The sequence below is a fragment of the Vulpes vulpes genome, chromosome 4 (genome assembly GCF_048418805.1).
Source record: "Vulpes vulpes isolate BD-2025 chromosome 4, VulVul3, whole genome shotgun sequence".
NCBI classification, from domain to species: domain Eukaryota; kingdom Metazoa; phylum Chordata; class Mammalia; order Carnivora; family Canidae; genus Vulpes; species Vulpes vulpes.
Window position 1 is genome coordinate 145,387,610 of NC_132783.1, and position 18,826 is coordinate 145,406,435.

General features: G+C 59.1%; 1 protein-coding gene across 2 annotated transcripts in view; it reads left to right on the forward strand.

The window, feature by feature from the left end:
• The first annotated feature begins 9,667 nt into the window (after positions 1 to 9,667).
• RETREG1 (reticulophagy regulator 1) overlaps positions 9,668 to 18,826 on the forward strand; it is a 121,511-nt gene continuing 112,352 nt past the window's right edge. The window contains exon 1 of one of the 2 annotated variants that reach the window (XM_072757216.1): positions 9,668 to 10,057. In XM_072757216.1, coding sequence (XP_072613317.1) covers positions 9,774 to 10,057 — 284 coding nt within the window. In that variant the 5' untranslated portion in view covers positions 9,668 to 9,773. Of the gene's footprint in view, positions 10,058 to 10,510; positions 10,740 to 18,826 lie in introns of those variants that run through there. The other variant, XM_072757221.1, reaches the window with a different exon arrangement.

Consider the following 18,826-nt stretch of genomic DNA (forward strand, 5'->3'; position numbering starts at 1 on the left):
GGGAGGAGTGGGGGGAGCAGGAGGAGGGGGGGCCCTCGTCACCTGGCGGCTCAGGGCCAGGTCCGTAAAAGCCTCCCCCCCAGCACACACGGCACAGCCGCCTCCACCGCCACTGGTGAGCGCTGAGCAGAGCCTGGCCCGTAGGTCGCCGTCAGCGGGGGGCACCGGGGGCACCGGGGGCACCTGCGGCACCTGCGGCTCGCCATTAAGCGTCTGTGCTTGATTCTGGCTCAGGTCCTGCTCTCCCTGGTGGGCTCCACTCTCCGCCTCCCCCTGCTCCCCTGCTCGCCGTCCATCCATCAATCACTAACACAAAATAAAATCTCTAAAAAAAACTGAAAAAGGTGATCTCTGTGGGAGCAGAAGTCGTTTTGTGTTTGTTGTTGTCACTAAGGCGGAATGTGTCTGCAGGCGGTGGATACTCAGGGCAGCCCTCCGGGAGGAGGAGGGACAGACGGCTCCGGCCGGCCCTGCGTCCTGTCTCCCCGTGGAGGCACAGCACATGGGGACCCGCCGCCCCCCGCCACCGTCTGGCACCTGGGAGCCACCTGGGAGCCCGTGGGGTGAAGGCTGTGCACATCCTGGGCCCTGGGCCTGTGTCGCCTTGTAGGGCAAAAGAGGCTTTGCAGGTGTGACCCCCCTCTGGTGGCCTCCCAGGGTCAAGGCCACTATCTCAAAAGTCCTCTCCTCTTATTTTTTATTATTTTTAAAAAGATGTTATTTACTTATTCCTCAGACATGCAAAGAGAGGCAGACACACAGGCAGAGGGAGAAGCAAACTCCCTGCAGGGAGCCCGACGTGGGACTCGGTTCCGGGACCCCGGGGTCATGCCCTGAGCCCAAAGCAGGCGCCAAACCACTGAGCCCCTGGGCGCCCCAAGTCCCCTCTTTTTAAACTTCATACCACGATGCCTCCCGGTCCCCCAACTCCTACTTCCTTGTGAAAATCCGAGAAGCGTTCATCACATCTTCCACTGTATCCCGTGGGCTCCCCCGGGTCTGTGTCCCTTAGGGGCCTCCGTCCCCGGAGCGTGTGGTTCCCGTGGCCGGTTTCCTGCGTGTGCGGGGGGCCTGCCTCGGGTCCCGCAGAGGATCCCCCGGAGCCCGCTCAGCAGCTGTGAGGCGTCGTCGGAGCCCGGGCACCTGAGCCGTGGCCGCTCCTGCCGGCTGCGCCCCGGGACTTCCAGACCCGCTCGTCCCCTGGGCCGGCACCCCGGTGCCCAGGGACGAGGCCGCCATCCCTCGTCGGCCTGCTCCCGCCCCGTCTGCGTCGGCATCGGCGCCCAGAAGCATCTTTTAGCTGAGCCCTGGTGTGGACCTCCCCGGGGTCCACAGCGAGGCCTGCAGCCGCGGCTCTGCCGCCAGTCCCTGGCCTGCCCGCTCCGGCCCTGAACCGTGGGCGCCGCCGGCTGCCTCGGCTCGGGGACCCCGCTGGTGCTGCCGCCGTGTGTGCCCTGGGCTCCGGGGCCTCACCGGCCGGCGGCCTCCCTGCACCTGCTCTGCGCGGGCCACGCGTCCCCCGGCCTCCGAGCCCGGCCCTCCGTGTGGGTTCGGCTCCTCTGCCCGCCCCAGTAGGTCCCCGCCGGGCGTGGGTGCAGGCCCCCAGGGCCAGGGAAACGGCTCAGCAGAGGCCCGCAGTCCGCGTGTGCACCTGCCGGCGGGCCGCGGGCCACCCAGGGAGCTGGTGCGCAGCCCGCGGCCTGGACAGTGACCGCCCGACCGGTGGCCGGTGCCGAGCGAGCCCGGCGGCACCCGGGGCCCTGACACGGGCCATCCCGGCCTCTCCCCCATCGGCCCGTGAGCCGCCGGGCTGCCTAGGCCGGGACCGCACGTCCTGCACAGTGGGACGTGGTAGGCGGCCGGCCCGAAACTTTGGGTGTGGATGCCCATCGCTCGCGGTCTGCCGAGCCCTGTAAACGGGGAGCTGTGTGACGACGGCATGGTCACCCCGAGCACGCTGCGCCCCGGCACCCTGGCACCCTGGCCCGCAGAGGCACCCAGCCCACAGCGGCTGCGTCCCCTGGAACGGCTTTGTCTGGTCCCACGGCGTCCACCCAAGTCCCCACGTGTGGCCCGTTGGAGGGCTCCATCTCCACGGGGTGCCGGGCTGGCCCAGCCCACCGAGCATGTGACTCCTGATCTGAGGACTTTAAGTCCACACCTCACGTTGGGAACAGAGATTACCTAAAAAGAAAATCTTAAAAAAAAAAAAAAAATTGGTCTCCCGTCTTCCAGTTGACCACTCGATGTGACCAACTGAAATTCAACACCTTCTAAATTGATGGGGTCTTTTCCTCTAAATTTGTCCCCAGCTCTTCTCCTGTTTCATATTTTAGCAATGACACAATGGGTTGTGATGACACTGAATTTTATGTGTCACTCTGGCTAGGTTAAGGTGCCCATTTTCGGGTTTTTTTTGGGGGAGGCGGGTGGGTCAAATGCCCATCTAGATATCGCCGTGAAGTTGTTTTTTAGATGTGATTAACATTTAAATCAGGAGACTGAGAAAAGCACATTAGCCACCATAGTATGGGTGGGCCTCATCCAATCAGTTGAAGGCTTTAACAGAAAAGCCTGAAGCCCCTTGAGCGGGGGCAGGAATTGTGTCTCCAGACTCAAAACTTCAACGTCAGCTCCTGCCTGGATTTCCAGCCCCTGAGCCAACCCAGGAGGCCTTGGGCTTGCCTGTGTGCACGACGGCAGGAGCTGATTGTTGGAATCCATCCTCCCCAGCTTTAGACAACACGCATGCACACGCGTGCGCACACACACGCACGCCCCGTTGGCTCTGTGTGTCTGGACAGCCCCGATACGGGGTTATCTTTGACGATCCCCCGTCCCCCTTTCCCCAGCATCCATCTAGTCACCAAACGCTGCTGGGGCAGGACATGAAATGCCTGCTGTGCCCCCCCTTTCTCTGCTCCGTGTCCCTTGTGTTGGTGTAGACCTAGCATCTCCCGCCCGGACTATCACAAGGTCTGTGAACCAGTCTCCTGCCGCGTCTCCTCCCACCGCGTGCTCCCCGCCGCCCGGGGGCCTTTCCAGGAGTCTGACCGTGACACCACTCGCCCCCATCTCCAATCAGTGCAAACGCCTCAGCATAGCAGGGCAGCTGCTCTCGACAAGCTCCGTCTTCCCAGCTCCAGCTCTCACGCTGCAGCTCCCAGGTTCAGCTCCCCCGAGCACCTGTGCGGCTCCACACACGCTCATTTCGTGCCTTCGTGCTTCTGCACATTTTAAGATGTTTTTTTTTTTTTAATTTGAAGCGTGCATGTGCACGAGAGAGCTGGGGGAGTGGGAGTGGGCAGAGGCGGAGGCAGAGGAGAGAATCCTCAGCAGGCTCCACGCTCAGTGCAGCGCCCGACGCGGGGCTCGATCCCACGACCCCGAGATCGTGGCCTGAGCCGAAATCAAGAGTCGGAAGCTTCCCTGCCCGAGCCGCCCAGGCGCCTGCTTTTGCACACCGTGTGCTGGTTACTTGGAGTGTCTCTCCATTTGTCTTGAGAATATTCCAGCCTTTTCTGCAAGCTCGAGGTCAGACGAGCCCCTTGTTCTTCAGCTGTCCCAGGATGTCTGGTCGTAATAGACAGCGATCGAGATCCTTCCATTAGTCTTATTGTCTTGGAACTAATGTGCGTGTGTGTACGTCTCAAAGACAGGCTCTTCGACAGCAGCGACTGTGAACATCAAGGGACACTAGTACGCACTAATAACAGTAACTGCAGCCCGGATCCCGGCTTCTGCTTAGCTCATTACCGTCGCTTAAAAACGTGTCTGCTGAGTCGACCTGCGCGTGTTAGAGTTTAAGCCCTTTGAAGGCAGAAATCATACCTCATACCGCTGTTCGTTGTCGTGTCACTCACGGTGCCTCTCCTAGGACGCTGCACGCAGGACAAGGACCCAGTGCCCAGAATTGGGACCTGGCACCTCGGCTCTTGCTTGACAGAAGACCGAATTAAAGAAGAGCTCAAAAAAATAAGTAAAATAAAATAAAATATAAAATTAAATAAATAAATAAGTAAATTAAAAAAAAATAAATAAATAAGTAAATAAGTAAATAAGTAAATAAATAAATAAATAAATAAATAAATAAATAAATAAATAGAAGAGCTCCGGTTCTCTGGAGGCAACAGGCAGTGCCGTCCCGCCGCGGCACCACGCCAGCCGTCCTTGCATTCCCACACTCGGGGTTGCCCCAGTGATTTTAAGTCCGGCAGGACTTGATGGAAGGAACGAATCACTGAAGGTCACAGTCTTGAGGAAAAGGAGAAGGAGGGGATGCTCTTCTTAAAAACAAAAACTATAAGAACTTTCTCGATTTCCTATTTTCTCGGTCTTCTAAAACACATTTGTTTTTTCTTTTGACAATTTTCAAACCCACAAGAAAGTTGAAAGAAAAGTGCAAGGAACGGCGGCCACCCCCCCACTGACGCCCGCCACCTGCCACCTTGCCGCGCGGCTCCCTCCCCGTTTGCCTCTCTACGAGCCGACACTTCCCCTTGAGGGCACACGGCTGCAGCTGCGTCGGGCTTGTCGCCCTCCATACCGCACGTCCCATCGCTCACAAGGAGGCGTCCTCTTACGTTGTCAGAGCGCCCTGGGCCCCGATGATGTGAGCGAGTGGGCGGCTTGTCCTGCCCGCAGGGCGGATGGGGAATCGGGCGTCCCTCGGTCCCCTCCGTCCCCTCCGGGCCAGCCTCCTCCGCGGAGCGCGCTGCCTCTAGGTGCTGGAGGCCAGCAGGGGCCGGGGCCTCCCGGGGAACCCGCCGCAGCAGGGCCACCGCCCCGGCGCAGGGTACACGTGCCTCACGGTTCCTCGGTTGCTTCATGGAACACACGTCCCGAGCAGCTTCCGGTCCCCACGAACACCCCCTGGTGCACGCTGAACGCCCAGCTGGGCCCACTCGCGCGCGGGCCACAGGGTCCCCATGACCCGGGCCACCTCGCCCACCAGCCCGGCCACGGGGTCGCCAGCGTTAGTGCCTGATTCCTAATGGACTGAAGGTGGTCACAGGTGACGAGCGGAGCACACGTCTTGAAGGCGCATGTGGACGTGTCACGGCGGGTCCCACGGGTCTGGTTCTAGCCCAGAGGACACCCCAGCTGGAGCTCGAGCTCCTACACCTCCCCCCCATGTCCTGGGTCGCTCACAGGCCACCGCTCGGGCCAGTGCTGGGAACCCACCCCGGCCTCTCAGGTCCCACCCTCCGCCCGGATCCGGGCTCGCCGGGACCCCACAGACCTGTGCATGGGCAGGCCCCCCACCCCCCTCAGCTCGCCTCAGTGAACAAGAAGGTGCTGCCCGAGGCCCTGCCCGGCCTGTGTCACCCACGGTCCACACAGCTTTCTGAAACACCCTCGTGCTGCGAGCCCCCCACGGACCCCCAAGCTCAAAGTCCTTAGCAGCACACAGAGGGGGCCCTTCTGAGGGCTGGCCCCACTCTGTCCTCAAGCTTTGGGCCTGTCCCCGCTCCCCTCCCCTCCCCTGTGCCTGCTCCCCTCCCCAGGCCGGGCCTGTCCCCGCTCCCCTCTCTGGGCCAGGCTGGTTTCGTCCTCCTCCAGGCTAACCCCAGTCCCCCCACCTCACTTCCTTCGGCTCCCTGCCCGTACCTGGGCGCCCAGCCCACCTTACTGGGAGCCCACGAGTGGCCTCTAATGAGTGTGTAATGGCCCGTAAACAAAGAAACGAGGAATGAGTGATACAAAATTGCAAAGGGACGGAACCAGGACCAAGGGGCTTGGGGGTGCCAAGTGAGAGGCTGCAGGCCAGGGTGGTGGTTCCCAGCTCTGGGACCTTCCCAGGTGAACCCTGAACAGCCCCGCCCCACAGGGACGGCAAGGACGGGGGAGGAGGCAGGCCGCCCGGTGGCAGGTGGCAGGTGCAGGCCGAACACGCAGGGACCTAACCGACGAGGCTTGTCTTGGGCAAGATCCCCACACCTGTCCGCAGAACCTTAAAGGTCATACAGAGGCCGTAAGCAACAGCACCCTTTGGGGCCGCATCCTTGAGACGGCTCCTACCATGGGAAGGTGTGACAAAACCTACCCTCTGAGGACAGGCGGGGGCTGGGGGAGCCCGCATTTGCCCAGGTCTCGCTGTGGGTGCACCTGCAGTCACGTCCTCTGGGCGACCTCCTCCAAAGTAGCACCAGGGCACAGCTGCCCCACTCAGGTGGCTGCAGGTGCTGGCCCAGTGGGGACGGATGGAGGTTAGGGTCCTGGGGCCCCTGCCTGTGGCCCAGGGCATGACCCCGGGTCCTGGGCTTGAGTCCCTGCAGGGAGCCTGCTGCTCCCTCTGCCTGTGTCTCTGCCTCTCTCTGCGTCTCATGAATAAATAAAATATTAAAAAAAAAAAAAAGTTAACGCCCCGAGCTGTCCTTGCTGTGTGCGCGCGCACGAGGAGGCTAGTCCCTTTCCGGGAGACCCTCCAGGTGCAGTAGGACCTCAGGTCGCCATCACCACCCTGCGGCCTTAACCACCCCCGTTGTGTGATATCAGCTGAGGTGCGCGGTTGCTCGTTGGTGCTGAGCACCCCTGACCCCACGCTCGGCAGGCGCAGGCGACTGCGGGTGGGACGTTCCGACCCCGGGCGCCCACCGGGGACCCAGGGCAGACGCGCCCCTCCCCTCCGGCGAGCTGGGCCTTGGAAAGCGCGGCCGGGCCTCGGGCCGTCCGGGCGGCGCCGCTGTGGCCGACGTTCCTGCTTCTCCGGGCCGGGCCGCAGTCCTCTCCAGTGCTCCTGCGCAGTGGCGGGGAGATGAAGGAAGATGAGGAACAAGGAGTAGAGGCGATGGTGAGAGCAGAAGGTGAAACCGTCAGCCCCAAACCTCTACGCGCGCCGCTCGACTCGGGTCACGGCCCTACTGCAGGATTAAGACAAAACAGACGCGCTGTCGGGGCGCCTCCATGCCGTCCAGGGCCGCCTGCCTGCGTGGCCCCCTGCAGTGAGAGCCAATCACTCGTTCTCTTCCCGCCCCTTGCACGCTTCCCAGCTCCTTTAGAAGAGAAGAGCGAGTGGCCCCGCGTGGGCCACCTGCTACGGGTGGGTAGGACCGAGGAGACCACGTCCCCTACAGAGACAAACCTGCTGCACAAAACACGCGTGGTGACAAAAGTTTAGCCTCTACGTGCCTTCTTGTCCGCACCGTCCACCACTTCCACAGACCCCGACGATGGCAATTAGAACTCGGGGAGACGGGATCCCTGGGTGGCGCAGTGGTTTGGCGCCTGCCTTTGGCCCAGGGCGCGATCCTGGAGACCCGGGATCGAATCCCACATCAGGCTCCCGGTGCATGGAGCCTGCTTCTCCCTCCGCCTGTGTCTCTGCCTCTCTCTCTCTCTCTGTGACTATCATAAATAAATAAAAAATTTAAAAAAAAAAAAAGAACTCGGGGAGACGAAGGAACTCGGAGAGTCTTGCAGCCGTGTTTCCAGCAGCACGTCCACGTCCACGTCCACGTCCACGCTGTTTGGTCGATGGGGATGACCGGGTCCCTGGTCTCCGGTGCCCTCCAGCTGCAGTGTAGGGGAGATGGCAGGATGTCACCACCTGGCCACGCCTAACCCCCCCCAAGGCCAGCTGACACGGGAGCTTGTGCGGCAGGGCCTACATCCCCGCAGAGGCGAGTCTTTATTTTCTGGAAAAAAATACCTGAATTGTTTCCACGATGCTTTTTCAGGGCGTCCCTGGCCACGTGACTCGGTGGTCAGATTGTCCTCAAGGGCAAGTGGGGCTTGCGGAGCCCCCTGCGCTTGCAGGAAAGCACCCAGACTGCCCCCCCCGCTAGTGGATCGTCCTTCAAGGCCCCGGCGGGCCGCAACGCCCCCAGGAACTCTGTACCCGCGGTGCACCTCCTCGTCTCCCGGCAGAAACCACCACCTCGCCTCCCTCCTCCTCGAGATTCCGTGATGCCATTGTCACGAATCGGCCCGAAACCCGGCTCTGCCTCTCCTTCCCTAACCTGGGTGATGGGAGTTAAGGCTCTTAGGCCTGGCAGTGGGGGGCACCTGCTGAGCCCCCGCGGCCTGGGGCTTCCTGAGGGCGGAAGCCTTTCCCCGGGGCTCAGCACACCCCAAGGGAACTCGAACAGGTCCCCATAAGCCACCAGCGCGGCCGAGGGCGCACACCCGCAGCAGGCACGCCGGCGCATTGGGGCGTGTGTGCCACGAGGTGTGGACAGGCCACGCAGGCGAGCATCCCTGGGGTGCCCCGGGCAGAAGGCGGTCCCTGCTCCACAGCCAGCCCTGCACCACGACACGGGCTCCCGGCGGGTGGACGGGGCAGGCACTCGGCGCCACGGACGCCCCCGGGGTCAAGGCCGAGGCTGCGCAAAACGCAGTGACCAGGGTCAGTGCAGTCCCCGTGGCTCCCCCCGCACTCGTGCACACACGGGCCGTGGAGGCCCTGCGGCAGCGGCTTCTCCGTCGCCCCCTCCTCGCTGCCGAGCTTCGGGCTCATGTACGGGCTCCCGCGTCCGGGCTCCCAGGCCAGGCCTCTTTGTCCAGGTCTGGGCCTCCGCGTGGGGGCCTCCCCGTCCAGGCTCCCGTGTCTGGGCCTCCAGGTCCGGGCTCCCAGTCCGGGCCTGCGCATCCAGGTGTGGGCCTCAGCGTCGGGGCCTCCAGGTTCAGGCTTCCGGGTCCGGGTCCCGGCCTCCGCATTGGGGTCTCCGCATCAGGGCCTCCCCGTCTAGGCTCCCGCATCTGGGCCTCCGGGTCCGGGCTCCCAGTCCGGGCCTCTGTGTCCGGGTCTGGGCCTCCACTTCTGGGCCTCCCCGTCCAGCCTCCATGTTGGGGCCTCCCCGTCCCAGATACTGCGTCCAGGCCTCCGCGTCTGGGTGTGGGCCTCAGTGTCGGGGCCTCCCCATCCAGGCTCCCAGTCTGGGCCTCCACATCCGGGTCTGGGCCTCCGCGTCGGGGCCTCCCCGTCCAGCCTCCCGCGTTAGGGCCTCCACATGGGCCTCGGCGTCGGGGCCTCCAGGTCCAGATTCCTGGGTCCCGGCCTCCAAGTCCGGGCCTCCCCGTCCAGGCTCCCGCATCAGGGCCTCCGGGTCCGGGTCCGGGTCCGGGCCTCAGCGTCGGGGCCTCGGGCCAGGGCTCCCGGGTCCGGGCCGCCACGTGCGAGCTGCCCGCCTGCCCCCCACCCCGCCCAGGGCCCAGGGCCGCCTGTGGCCTCGGCCGCTTGCTCTCTTCTCCCCGGTGCCGCGCTACCCTCTGCGCTCCCCTGGCTGCGCAGACGCCCAGGCAGGACCGCAGGCCCCGCCCCTCCGCCGCCGCCCCGCCCCGTGCGGACTTGGCCACGCCCACTTCCCAGGAGCCCCGCCCCTTCGCCGACGCCCGCCCCGTGCGGACCTGACCACACCCACTTCCCAGGAGCCCCGCCCCCTTCGCCGACGCCCCGCCCCGTGCGGACTTGGCCACGCCCACTTACAGGAGCCCCGCCCCCGTGCGGACCTGACCACACCCACTTCCCGGGAGCCCCGCCCCTTCACCGACGCCCGCCCCGCGCGGACTTGGCCACGCCCACTTCCCGGGAGCGCCGCGCCCCCTCCGCTGACTCCTCGCCCCGCCCCGCGCGGTCTTGGCCACACCCACTTCCCGGGAGCGCCCCGGCCCGCCCCTCCGCCGCCGCGGGGCTGACGTCACCAGGCCCCCGGCCGCCGGCGCCCCACGGTGCGCGCCCCGCGCGGGGACCCGCCGCCCTCCCGGCGCCGACCGCAGGCGCGCGTGCCCGAGCCCGAGCCCGAGCCCGAGCCCGAGCCCGGCCGCCCGCGAAGATGGCGAGCCCGGCGCCCGCGGAGCTCGGCGCGGAGGGATGCCCGGCTCCCGCGGCCGGAAAGCAGGCGCCGCGGGCCCCGCCGCCGCCCCGGGCCGCCCCCGAGGAGCGCGCGGCGGGCGCGGGGCTGCAGGTGCCGGAGGCGGCGGGCGGGGTGGCGGCCGCGGTGAGCTGGCTGCTCGGGGAGCCGGGGCTGTGGCTGGGCGGCCGCGCCGACGAGCTGCTGAGCTGGAAGAGGCCGCGGCGCAGCCTGCTCGGCTTCCTGGCGGCCAACCTGCTGTTCTGGTGAGCGCGGCGGGCGCCGGGGCGCGGGTGACCTTGGGGCGCGGGGGGCGGCCCCGGGCCCGCGGGCGGCGTCCGCCCGGCCCCGCCTTGGGCCTCCGGGCGCACGCTTGCCCCGTCCCCCCCTCCGGGTGCACGCTTGCCCCGTCTCCCCCCCGGTGCACGCTTGCCCCGTCCCCCCCCCCCCCCCGTGCACGCTTGCCCCGTCCCCCCCCCCCCCCGTGCACGCTTGCCCCGTCTCCCCCCCGGTGCACAGTTGCCCCGTCCCCCCCCCGCCCCGTGCACAGTTGCCCCGTCCCCCCCCCCCGTGCACAGTTGCCCCGTCCCCCCCCCCGTGCACAGTTGCCCCGTCCCCCCCCCGTGCACGGTTGCCCCGTCCCCCCCCCGTGCACAGTTGCCGTCCTCCGGTGCCCCCCCCCTGCGGGCCCAGGCGCCTGACCTGCTCGGGAGCTGGGGCGTCGCCCGCTTGCCCACACCGCGCCCGCGAGCTCCGCCGGCCCCTGCACCCCGGCTCGCACCCCGACCGGCTCGGCCACAGGCTCCGGGGCGCCGCCCGGTGCTTTGGCATCCCCGGGAGGGCTGGGTTGACGGCTCCCTGCGGGCCAACCGAGGCAAACAGGTGGCCCCCTGCCCCCTGCCCCCTGCCCAGGTGCGTGCTCGGGGCGGAACGCAGCCTCGCTCGCAGGTGAGGCACGAGGTGGGGGCCACAGGAGGTGTCCGGGAAAGCCCCGTGATCAGCAGGGCTGCGCTGCCGAAAGCGGCCTTCCCCGCGGAGGGCGGAGGGCGGAGGGCGGAGGACGGAGGGCCGCGGCCTGTGGTCAGCTCGGAGCCCGCGGGTGCAGCGAGGCCGTCTCTGCAGCCGCGGCCCGATGAGCATCAGCCGCCCGGGCGCGGGCACGACCTGCGGGGCTTGGCGGGGACCCCTGGGTACAGGAGCAGGTTTATCGACCTTAAAGTCAGGAAGTGAAGCGCACAGAACCCGCACAGCTGCCGTCTTCCGGGTGAGCTGGAGCAACTCGAGGCTTTTCTCTGCTGACCTGGGTTAGTCTGGGTCTGCTCTGCGGGTGAGCTGTGTCTTACCGCGGCCCGGAATGCGAGTTCACTGGACACCTTAGCTGTGCTGCGAGTGTTGATTCCAGGTTTCTTTATCCTGTTCTGAAGTTCTGGGAGCCCTCAAACAGGGAGGACGAACCGCATTAGGCGAGCACAGTCCAATCATCCGAGGGCTGTGTTCCCCTCATTTTACCAGCGAGGAACATGTTTTTAAATTCTCTTCGTTTTAAATTGCATTTATATCCTTAAGAAACAGTGAATAGCCTCAAGAATTCAAACGTTGAAAGCTACACAATGATGCACGCTTGGAAGATCTCTTTCCCGAGCCGGTCTCCGGCCACCCAGTTTTCTCCCAAAGGCAACCAATGTTACTACTTTCCTCTGCATCTTTCCAGCTTGTGTCCATTTTCAAAAATAGGCAATATTCTACACACGTTGTGGGATACTCTTTGGGCTATTCCGGTTCTTGTATGTCTTGGCAATTACTTCCTTGTTCTTTTTCAGCTGCATAGAATTCCATCATAAGGATGTCACAAATTATTTTCCGAACTTCTGCTATTTCAGTGTTACAGCTAATGGCCTTGGACATGCGTTATCTTGCATATATTAAGCATTTCTGTAGGATAGATTCCCAGAAGTGGGGTTATTGGGTCCAAGACAATGTGCACGTGTGATTTTATTTTGTTTTTTTTTTTTTTTGTGCAATTGATTTATTTATTTGAGAGAGAGAGAGCATGTGAGCAGGGGAAAGGGCAGAGGGAGAGCGAGACTCCCTGCAGGGAGCCCTCTTGAGCTGGATCCCAGGACCCTGAGATCATGACCTGAGCTGGAATCCAGAGTCCGGTGCTTACCCGACCGAGCCCCCCATGTGCCCCTGTTCATGTGTAATTTTGATGGTTATCATTATAGGATTTCCTTAGAGTTCCACACATCTGTATTCCAGCCAGCAATGTGTGTGACTGCCTGTTTCTCTATCCTCTTGCTAACAGTGTTTTACCAAACTTTCTGATCTTGCATATCAGGTGAAGAAGGGTATCCAAATTTGGTTTTAATTTGCATTTCTCTGGCATTGGACAATTTTTTCTTAGGTTCAAGAGCCGTTATAATTATCTTTTCTCTGGATTATTGTCTATTTATAAATAACTTTGTCCATATTTGTAGTTGTGCCATTGAGCTCTTTTTCCTATTGATTTGTGGGAGCTCTTTTTATATTAACAACTGAAATACTTATTAATTGTCATTTCTGATCTATTAATTCCATTAAAATGTTAGGTTTTTTTACGCTCCCCCCCCCCCCCGGCTTTTGGGATTAAAACAATTTTCAAGGTCATCATTTTCTTTAAATAGTGTGCTTCTTATCAAGTGATCTTAAGTGAAGCTCTAGCATTTAAAGTCCCAGAGACTTTAAAACTCTACCTTTTTTATGAGAAAAAAAGATTGTGTTAGAAATATGAGGAACCCAAATCTTGTCTTAGGTAAAAGTGATGATTTTTTTTTTCTTTAGTTGGTGTGATTGCATTTTTGTGGAAAGTAACTTTTTAAATGTTTTTGAATGATTTAGTGCCTGATACAAGCAGTAGCTTTCAAGATGTTGAGTTGGGGCTCAAAAGCTCTAACGTTTTTTACCCGCCTTTTATCTGTAAGATGTTAGTGCTGTATATTAGCACAAAATCTGAGATGCAGCCGTAGCGAATGGGTATAACAAGGCTGCATGAAGTAAGTGTGGGGGCGGAAACAGAAAGCATCATTCATTTGGTGAGGTTTTGGGGGATTGACAGCATAGTGAATGGAGAAATTGTGGGGCCTTCATAGGGCAATTGTGCTTGAACGAGACCCTGATGGACAGGAATGAGTTGGAAAGGTCTGATGGAAGGCCAGCAGCATTCCAGGCATAAGAAATTGTTCATAATATTTTGACCAATATACTTAACAGGTACAATCGGGTAGTGGTTGGTAGAGAAAAGTAGGGAGATGGCACTGGCCAGGTCTCATATTTGGGGGTAGTATGGTCACCTTGAATGTCAGACTGTGTGTTTGGACTTGTTTTTTTTTTTAAATAGGCAATGGACCAAAAAAAGTCCAAGTGTCCATGAATCTTTTAATGGGTGAGTAAATTGTGGTACATGCATTCCTACCATAAAATACTATATCACAGTGAAAATAAACTGCAGCTATAGGCAACGCCATAGGTGAATTTTACAGACGTAGCTTTGGGCAAAAGAAGCACATGATATGTGTAGAATGATCCAGTCTTTTAAGTTTTAGAATTTGTAAAACTAAACAGTCTTGATTAGGGGTATACACATAGGAGATTAGAAAGACATTTATTTTTTAAGAGATGGAAGGAAAGGTGGGAGAGGGGCGGAGGGAGAGAGAGAGAGAGAGAGAGAGAGAATCGTAAGCAGGCTCCACGCTCAGCGCAGAGCCCAACATGGGCCTCGATCCCAAAACCCCGAGATCATGACCTGAGCAGAAATCCAGAGTTGGATGCTTGACTGACTGAGCCACCCAGGTGCCCCTAGAAAGAGATTCTTATCCCTAAAATCAAGAGACTGTTTATCCCTGGGAGGAGTGGGAAAGTATGACCGTGGAGGGGCACATGGAAAGTTCTGGGGTGCAGGCAGTGTTCTATGTTTTGACTCAGGTGGTAGTTACATAACATTCAAGTTCTGTTTATTATTTTTTAAAGACTTTATTTATTCCTGAAAGACAGATGGAGAGAGGGAGTCAGAGAGAGAGGGAGAAGCAGGCTCCCCGCGGAGCAGGGAGCCCGATGTGACGCTCGATCCCAGGACCCGGGGTCAAGACCTGAGCCGGAGGTAGACGCTTAACCGACTGACCCATCCAGGCGTCCTGAGTTCTGATTACTTTAACACTCCGTGTGCCTGTGTTCTTATCTATGATATATTTTATGAAAAATGCTAGAATACTAAATAATGCTAAAAAAAAAAATGGCATCCACGCACAGCTCCAAGGAGTTTGATAAAACACAGACCGCACCTAGTGCTGTCTCAAGAAACAGGATTTCTACAACCTGAAATAGAATGAGTAATGGCCCAAGAGCCTTAGGGCTGCGTCCTCCTCATCCTAACCAACAAAGAACATGTTTCTAAAATTCTTTTTTCTTATTTTTAAATTTTACTTATTTTAAGAAATCGCTAATGCCGCCTCGCAGTTCAAAAGTTTAAAAGTACAGAATGGTAAACACTTGAAGATCTCTTTCCCACGCCTGTCCCTGGCCACCGAGTCTCCTCTCAGAGGCCGTCAGGGACACCACTTTTAAGCCCAGTATAAAACAGGATGAACCCAGAGAGGCAGACGACGCCCATTTATTTTTGTTTTTAAGGGATTAACTTTGTGCAGTATACTTGAGATGCGCACAGTTCCAGTGTACAGCCGAGTGTATACGCCTGGGGAACCGTGCGGCAATCAGGATCTAGAACGCTCCATCACTCCAGAAGATTGGAGTCAGGACCACGTCTGGGGATTGATCCGCTTTACATCGCTTAGATCAGATCTGTCTTCCCCAAGGTTTCATATCAACGACACCATGTAATGCGCTGTCTTCTGTGTCTGGCTTGGTGCACTGAGCACCGGGTTTTGAGATCCATCCCTCTTGTGTCCAACCATTACTCCTTTCTGTCGTTATCCAGTACGCCCCTGGGGGATGTGCCACGACTTGTTTATCCACTTGCAAGGTGACATTCATCTGGGTCCTTTTCAGGGTTGGCTATGACGAATCAAACCATCAAAAACTCCAGGCACAGGTCTTTGGGTGCAGGGTCTGTTTTTGCCGAGGGTAGGGGCAAGCTGTGACCTGTGTTTTGTCCGGCCACGTGGCAGTCGCCTTGCATAGGCAAGCGATGGAAGCCCCTCCTCTTAGTCTCCTTGCTGGCCAGAACACTGAAATTGGGTGCCACCCTCTTGGGTCAGGCTGCCCTTGCCACCCAGAAAGCCCCTCTCTGGTGATTTGGTTTGGAGCCGGCCGCGGGAGACTGTGGCATATGGAACGTCTTTGCACAGGCTGGTCCCTTCAGGGCACGCGGCATTGCCAGGTGGCTACACTCGTCGTTTGTGTAAATAGCAAAAGTGCAAGAAAGTGGTTTGCTCGAGGTGGCTACGCAGGGTGTACCTGCCAGGAGACCTGTGGGACTCTGCCTTCTGTGTTTCGTCGGGTTGGACATCCGTGCTGTCCGCGATGCCCGACCCACTGGGCGTCCTTGCAGCGCTGTCCTGAAGGCTTGGCTCCGAGAGCAGCAAAGTCCAACTCCCACTTGGTTCCAAGAGCCCCCGCTCCACGGTCACCGATGGGTTCTTCCGGCTTGCATTGCAGTCGGGGCCCCCAAAGAGTGGTCTCAGACGGGCACCATCAAGGGCATCACCCGGACGCTAGTGAGAGGCCAAGACCGTGGGCTCCCCCCACGCCTACTGGACCAGGAGCCCTGGAGGTGGGACCAAAGCAGCTCAATTTCCTCCAGTTCCCTAGGTGACCTGATGCACAAATATGAGAACCACTGCCTTGGATCCTGCTTTCTGGGAGCACAGGCCCTCTTCTCCATAAGGCAGCATTGCCGCTGGCGACAACTGAATAGTAAATATTTTCCTTAGCATGAATTCAGCCCCCCTCTTGATCATCTCTGCAGCTGCCCAAGATCCACACCCCCTGTCTAAGACAATCCTTTGTTTCAAGATGAATTCTCCTCTTGCTCCTGCTGAGTCCTTTCCCCCCAGCTGAGGAATCCCGGGCTCCTTCCCCCACTGTTTTCCAGACTCCTCTGGACCTGCTTCACCTGATCTGCCTTCCTCCTGAATGCAGCATTCCTGAGATGGCCTGACCCACCCCCGCCCTTCCTGGGCAGCATTCACCCAGCCTGAGATAGAATTTCTTTATTCTGATTGATAGTAACTCCCGTTGCCCCCATTATTGACGGTTGTTGGACTCTTATTCTGTATTACACGTATGTGTAGGTGACTACACAATCACAGTGTGTAGAGCTGTGCTAAACTACTAAGGACATTCAGATTTCTCACCTTATCTAAATCTTACAGCAACTTGGAAAGGCAGGTATCGTTCCCATTTAACACAAGAAGAAACTGAGGGGGATCCCTGGGTGGCTCAGCGGTTTAGCACCTGCCTTTGGCCCAGGGCGTGATCCTGGAGTCCCGGGATCGAGTCCCACGTCAGGCTCCCTGCATGGAGCCTGCTTCTCCCTCTGCCTGTGTCTCTGCCTCTCTCTCTCTCCTCTGTCTACATCTATCATGAATAAGTAAATATAATCTTACAAAAAAAAAAGAAGAAACTGAGGCTTGTAGGATGATTGAACGATCAAAGAGTGGCTTTGACCTGCACCGTTCAGTAGAGTATTTGCAGTGATGGAAATACGCTACGTTTGTACCGTCTGGTGTAGCCTCTTGTGGCTGTTGAGCATATGAAATGTGGCTAGTTTGACTCAGGAACTGTATTTTAAAATATATTTGAAGTTTAAATAGCCACATGCAGCCAGTGGCTACCGTATTGGGTAGCACAGTCTTAGGCCGTGGTCACAGGGCTGGGTCACGGAGCCATGCCCTCTCTCAACGAATTTAGTGGTTTTGTTTGTTTGCTTTTGTTCTGTTGTATCACTCTAAGGAGAAGACAGATTATGAAAGCCAACAAGTAGGGGTTACATTTTGCAATATCACGGAATCATGCTTAGTGATTTCAGCCTAGGGCGAAAATAATTATGTTGGAAGAATGTCGCTTCTGTATCGGGAGGGATTTTTTCTTTTTCTTTTTTTTCTTTTTTAGCCTGACAGCCTAGGCCACGGTCCTCCGTTATCTCGGCTCCGGCTGGGCGCTGGGCAGCTGTGGCGGGTGCCTGCTCCGGGCCCGCTAGCTGCCGGCCGGGGGTACCAGAAGGCCGGGCTCGGTGCTCGTCCCGGGGGCGGAGGGCTGAGGGCTCTCGGAGGCAGGGCAGGTGCAGCGAACTGGTTGAAACAGGGCGGCACAGCTCTGAGTCGGACGCCGCGGTCTCCAGAGCCTTACAGCTTAGGAATAGCGGAGGTCGGGAGGGTGGGAATAGTCACCCAAAGCTCTGGGGCTTACCCTGTAGACCAAGAAGAGAAGATCGACTTGAAGCAAGGTGAACAGTGAGGGACAAGCCCCGGGGTAGATGGGGGTAAGCACCAAATGTGGTCAGCCTGGGGGGACTCCCCCGCCTGCGCTAAGGTACATTCTGGGGAGCGTGGATTTAAAGGATTAATCTTGGATGCCCGGAACCAGCGTGGGCCCCGAAACATTGTTAGGTGGCCCACGGGTGCGGTGAACGGAGCTGGACGAGAGGGTATTTCCCCCGCCTGACTCGGTGGGGCCCGCGAAGACCAGTCTTGCAAAACAGAGAGGCACGGTCACGGGGCACGCGGCTCTTTGCTGAGCTCCCGTGAGGCTGTTGAGCACCTGGTCGTGCGCCGAAGGAACACGGCTGTCTTTTTACCAGATTAATACTCATTCTAGAAACCCATCAGGTTTTCCTCTCTAATAACCACAAAGCTCATCTTTAGCGATTTTGCACAATCTTATGATTATGCTATTTGAGTAATAACCGTAGCTCAGCTTCTTTCCTGTTCTTTTTCCCCCCGTCTACCCCTGTTGTGCATGACTGTTTTTCAGTCGCTGGACGTACACGTGAACGAGGTGTATCATGATCACTCGCTGCTGGAAATGCTGTGGCGGACACATGGGACCCCTGGTGGGAGGCAGATTCGCAAGCAGATAATCCTGAGGCAAGGCTGCGCTGTGGACACTAAATCATCACGCACGGGCCCGGAAGAAGCGATAGGATTTCCCCTCGTTGACAAATAAGGGGTGTGTGGGGACAGGGTGGGCCGCAGGTGAGGTCAGAGGGCGCCCGCACGCGCTGGGCAGCTGTTACGAGCTGGGGCCTCTGCTAATTCAGGGGCGCTGGACCCGTGGCGCTCATTGAGTCCCCTTCTGCAGGTGGGGGAAGGGAAAGGAAGGAGGGGGAGGAGTTGTTTTATGGGCTCCGGGGTGCAGAGGTGACCCTGGGAGGAGACGTTGGGCCAGCTGATGAAGGGGTTACTGTGGGCCGTGCCGGGGAACTCGGACTACGTCGGGAAGAGCCGTTGCCATCTCTTGCTCGGGTTTAGATACCATCACGTTAGACCCTTTCTTCCGACACTTCCATTGAAACGTGCGACATTACCGGGTGTCTGCTCTACCGACAGTGCTTTAGGTGCCAGACGTGCAGCAGCGGACACAAAACGTGTGCGTGGGGCCCCCGTATTCTCGTGGCGCCGGCATTCCGGGGTGGAAATGGCAGAGGGAAGAAGTGAGCGTGCAAGACGCTGGAAGCGGCTGGGCCTACAGAGGAAGCTGAGGCAGGGACAAGGGACGGGAGGGACAGGCCGGTGCTGGCACCTCGGGAAGGACCAGGGTGATCCAGGCAGCTCCCTCTGGAGGGGGGTGTTCCAGAGGAGGTGGTGTGTGCAGAGGCCCCGGGTGGGGTGGGCTGGGCTGGGGGCCCAGTGCGCTGCCGCTGGGTGACAAGGGGGAGACGCCATCAGTTTAGCCCAGAACTCCACTTTTTGAACTCGGCAGTTGTGCCAGATTCTGTGTTTTAGGCTTTTATGGGTCCCCCTGGATGAAGTAGGGGAGCGAGGGCCTGGGACCACAGCCCAGCGTGGAGCTTCAGGGGATGGGGAGCAGTTGGTGGTGGGGAG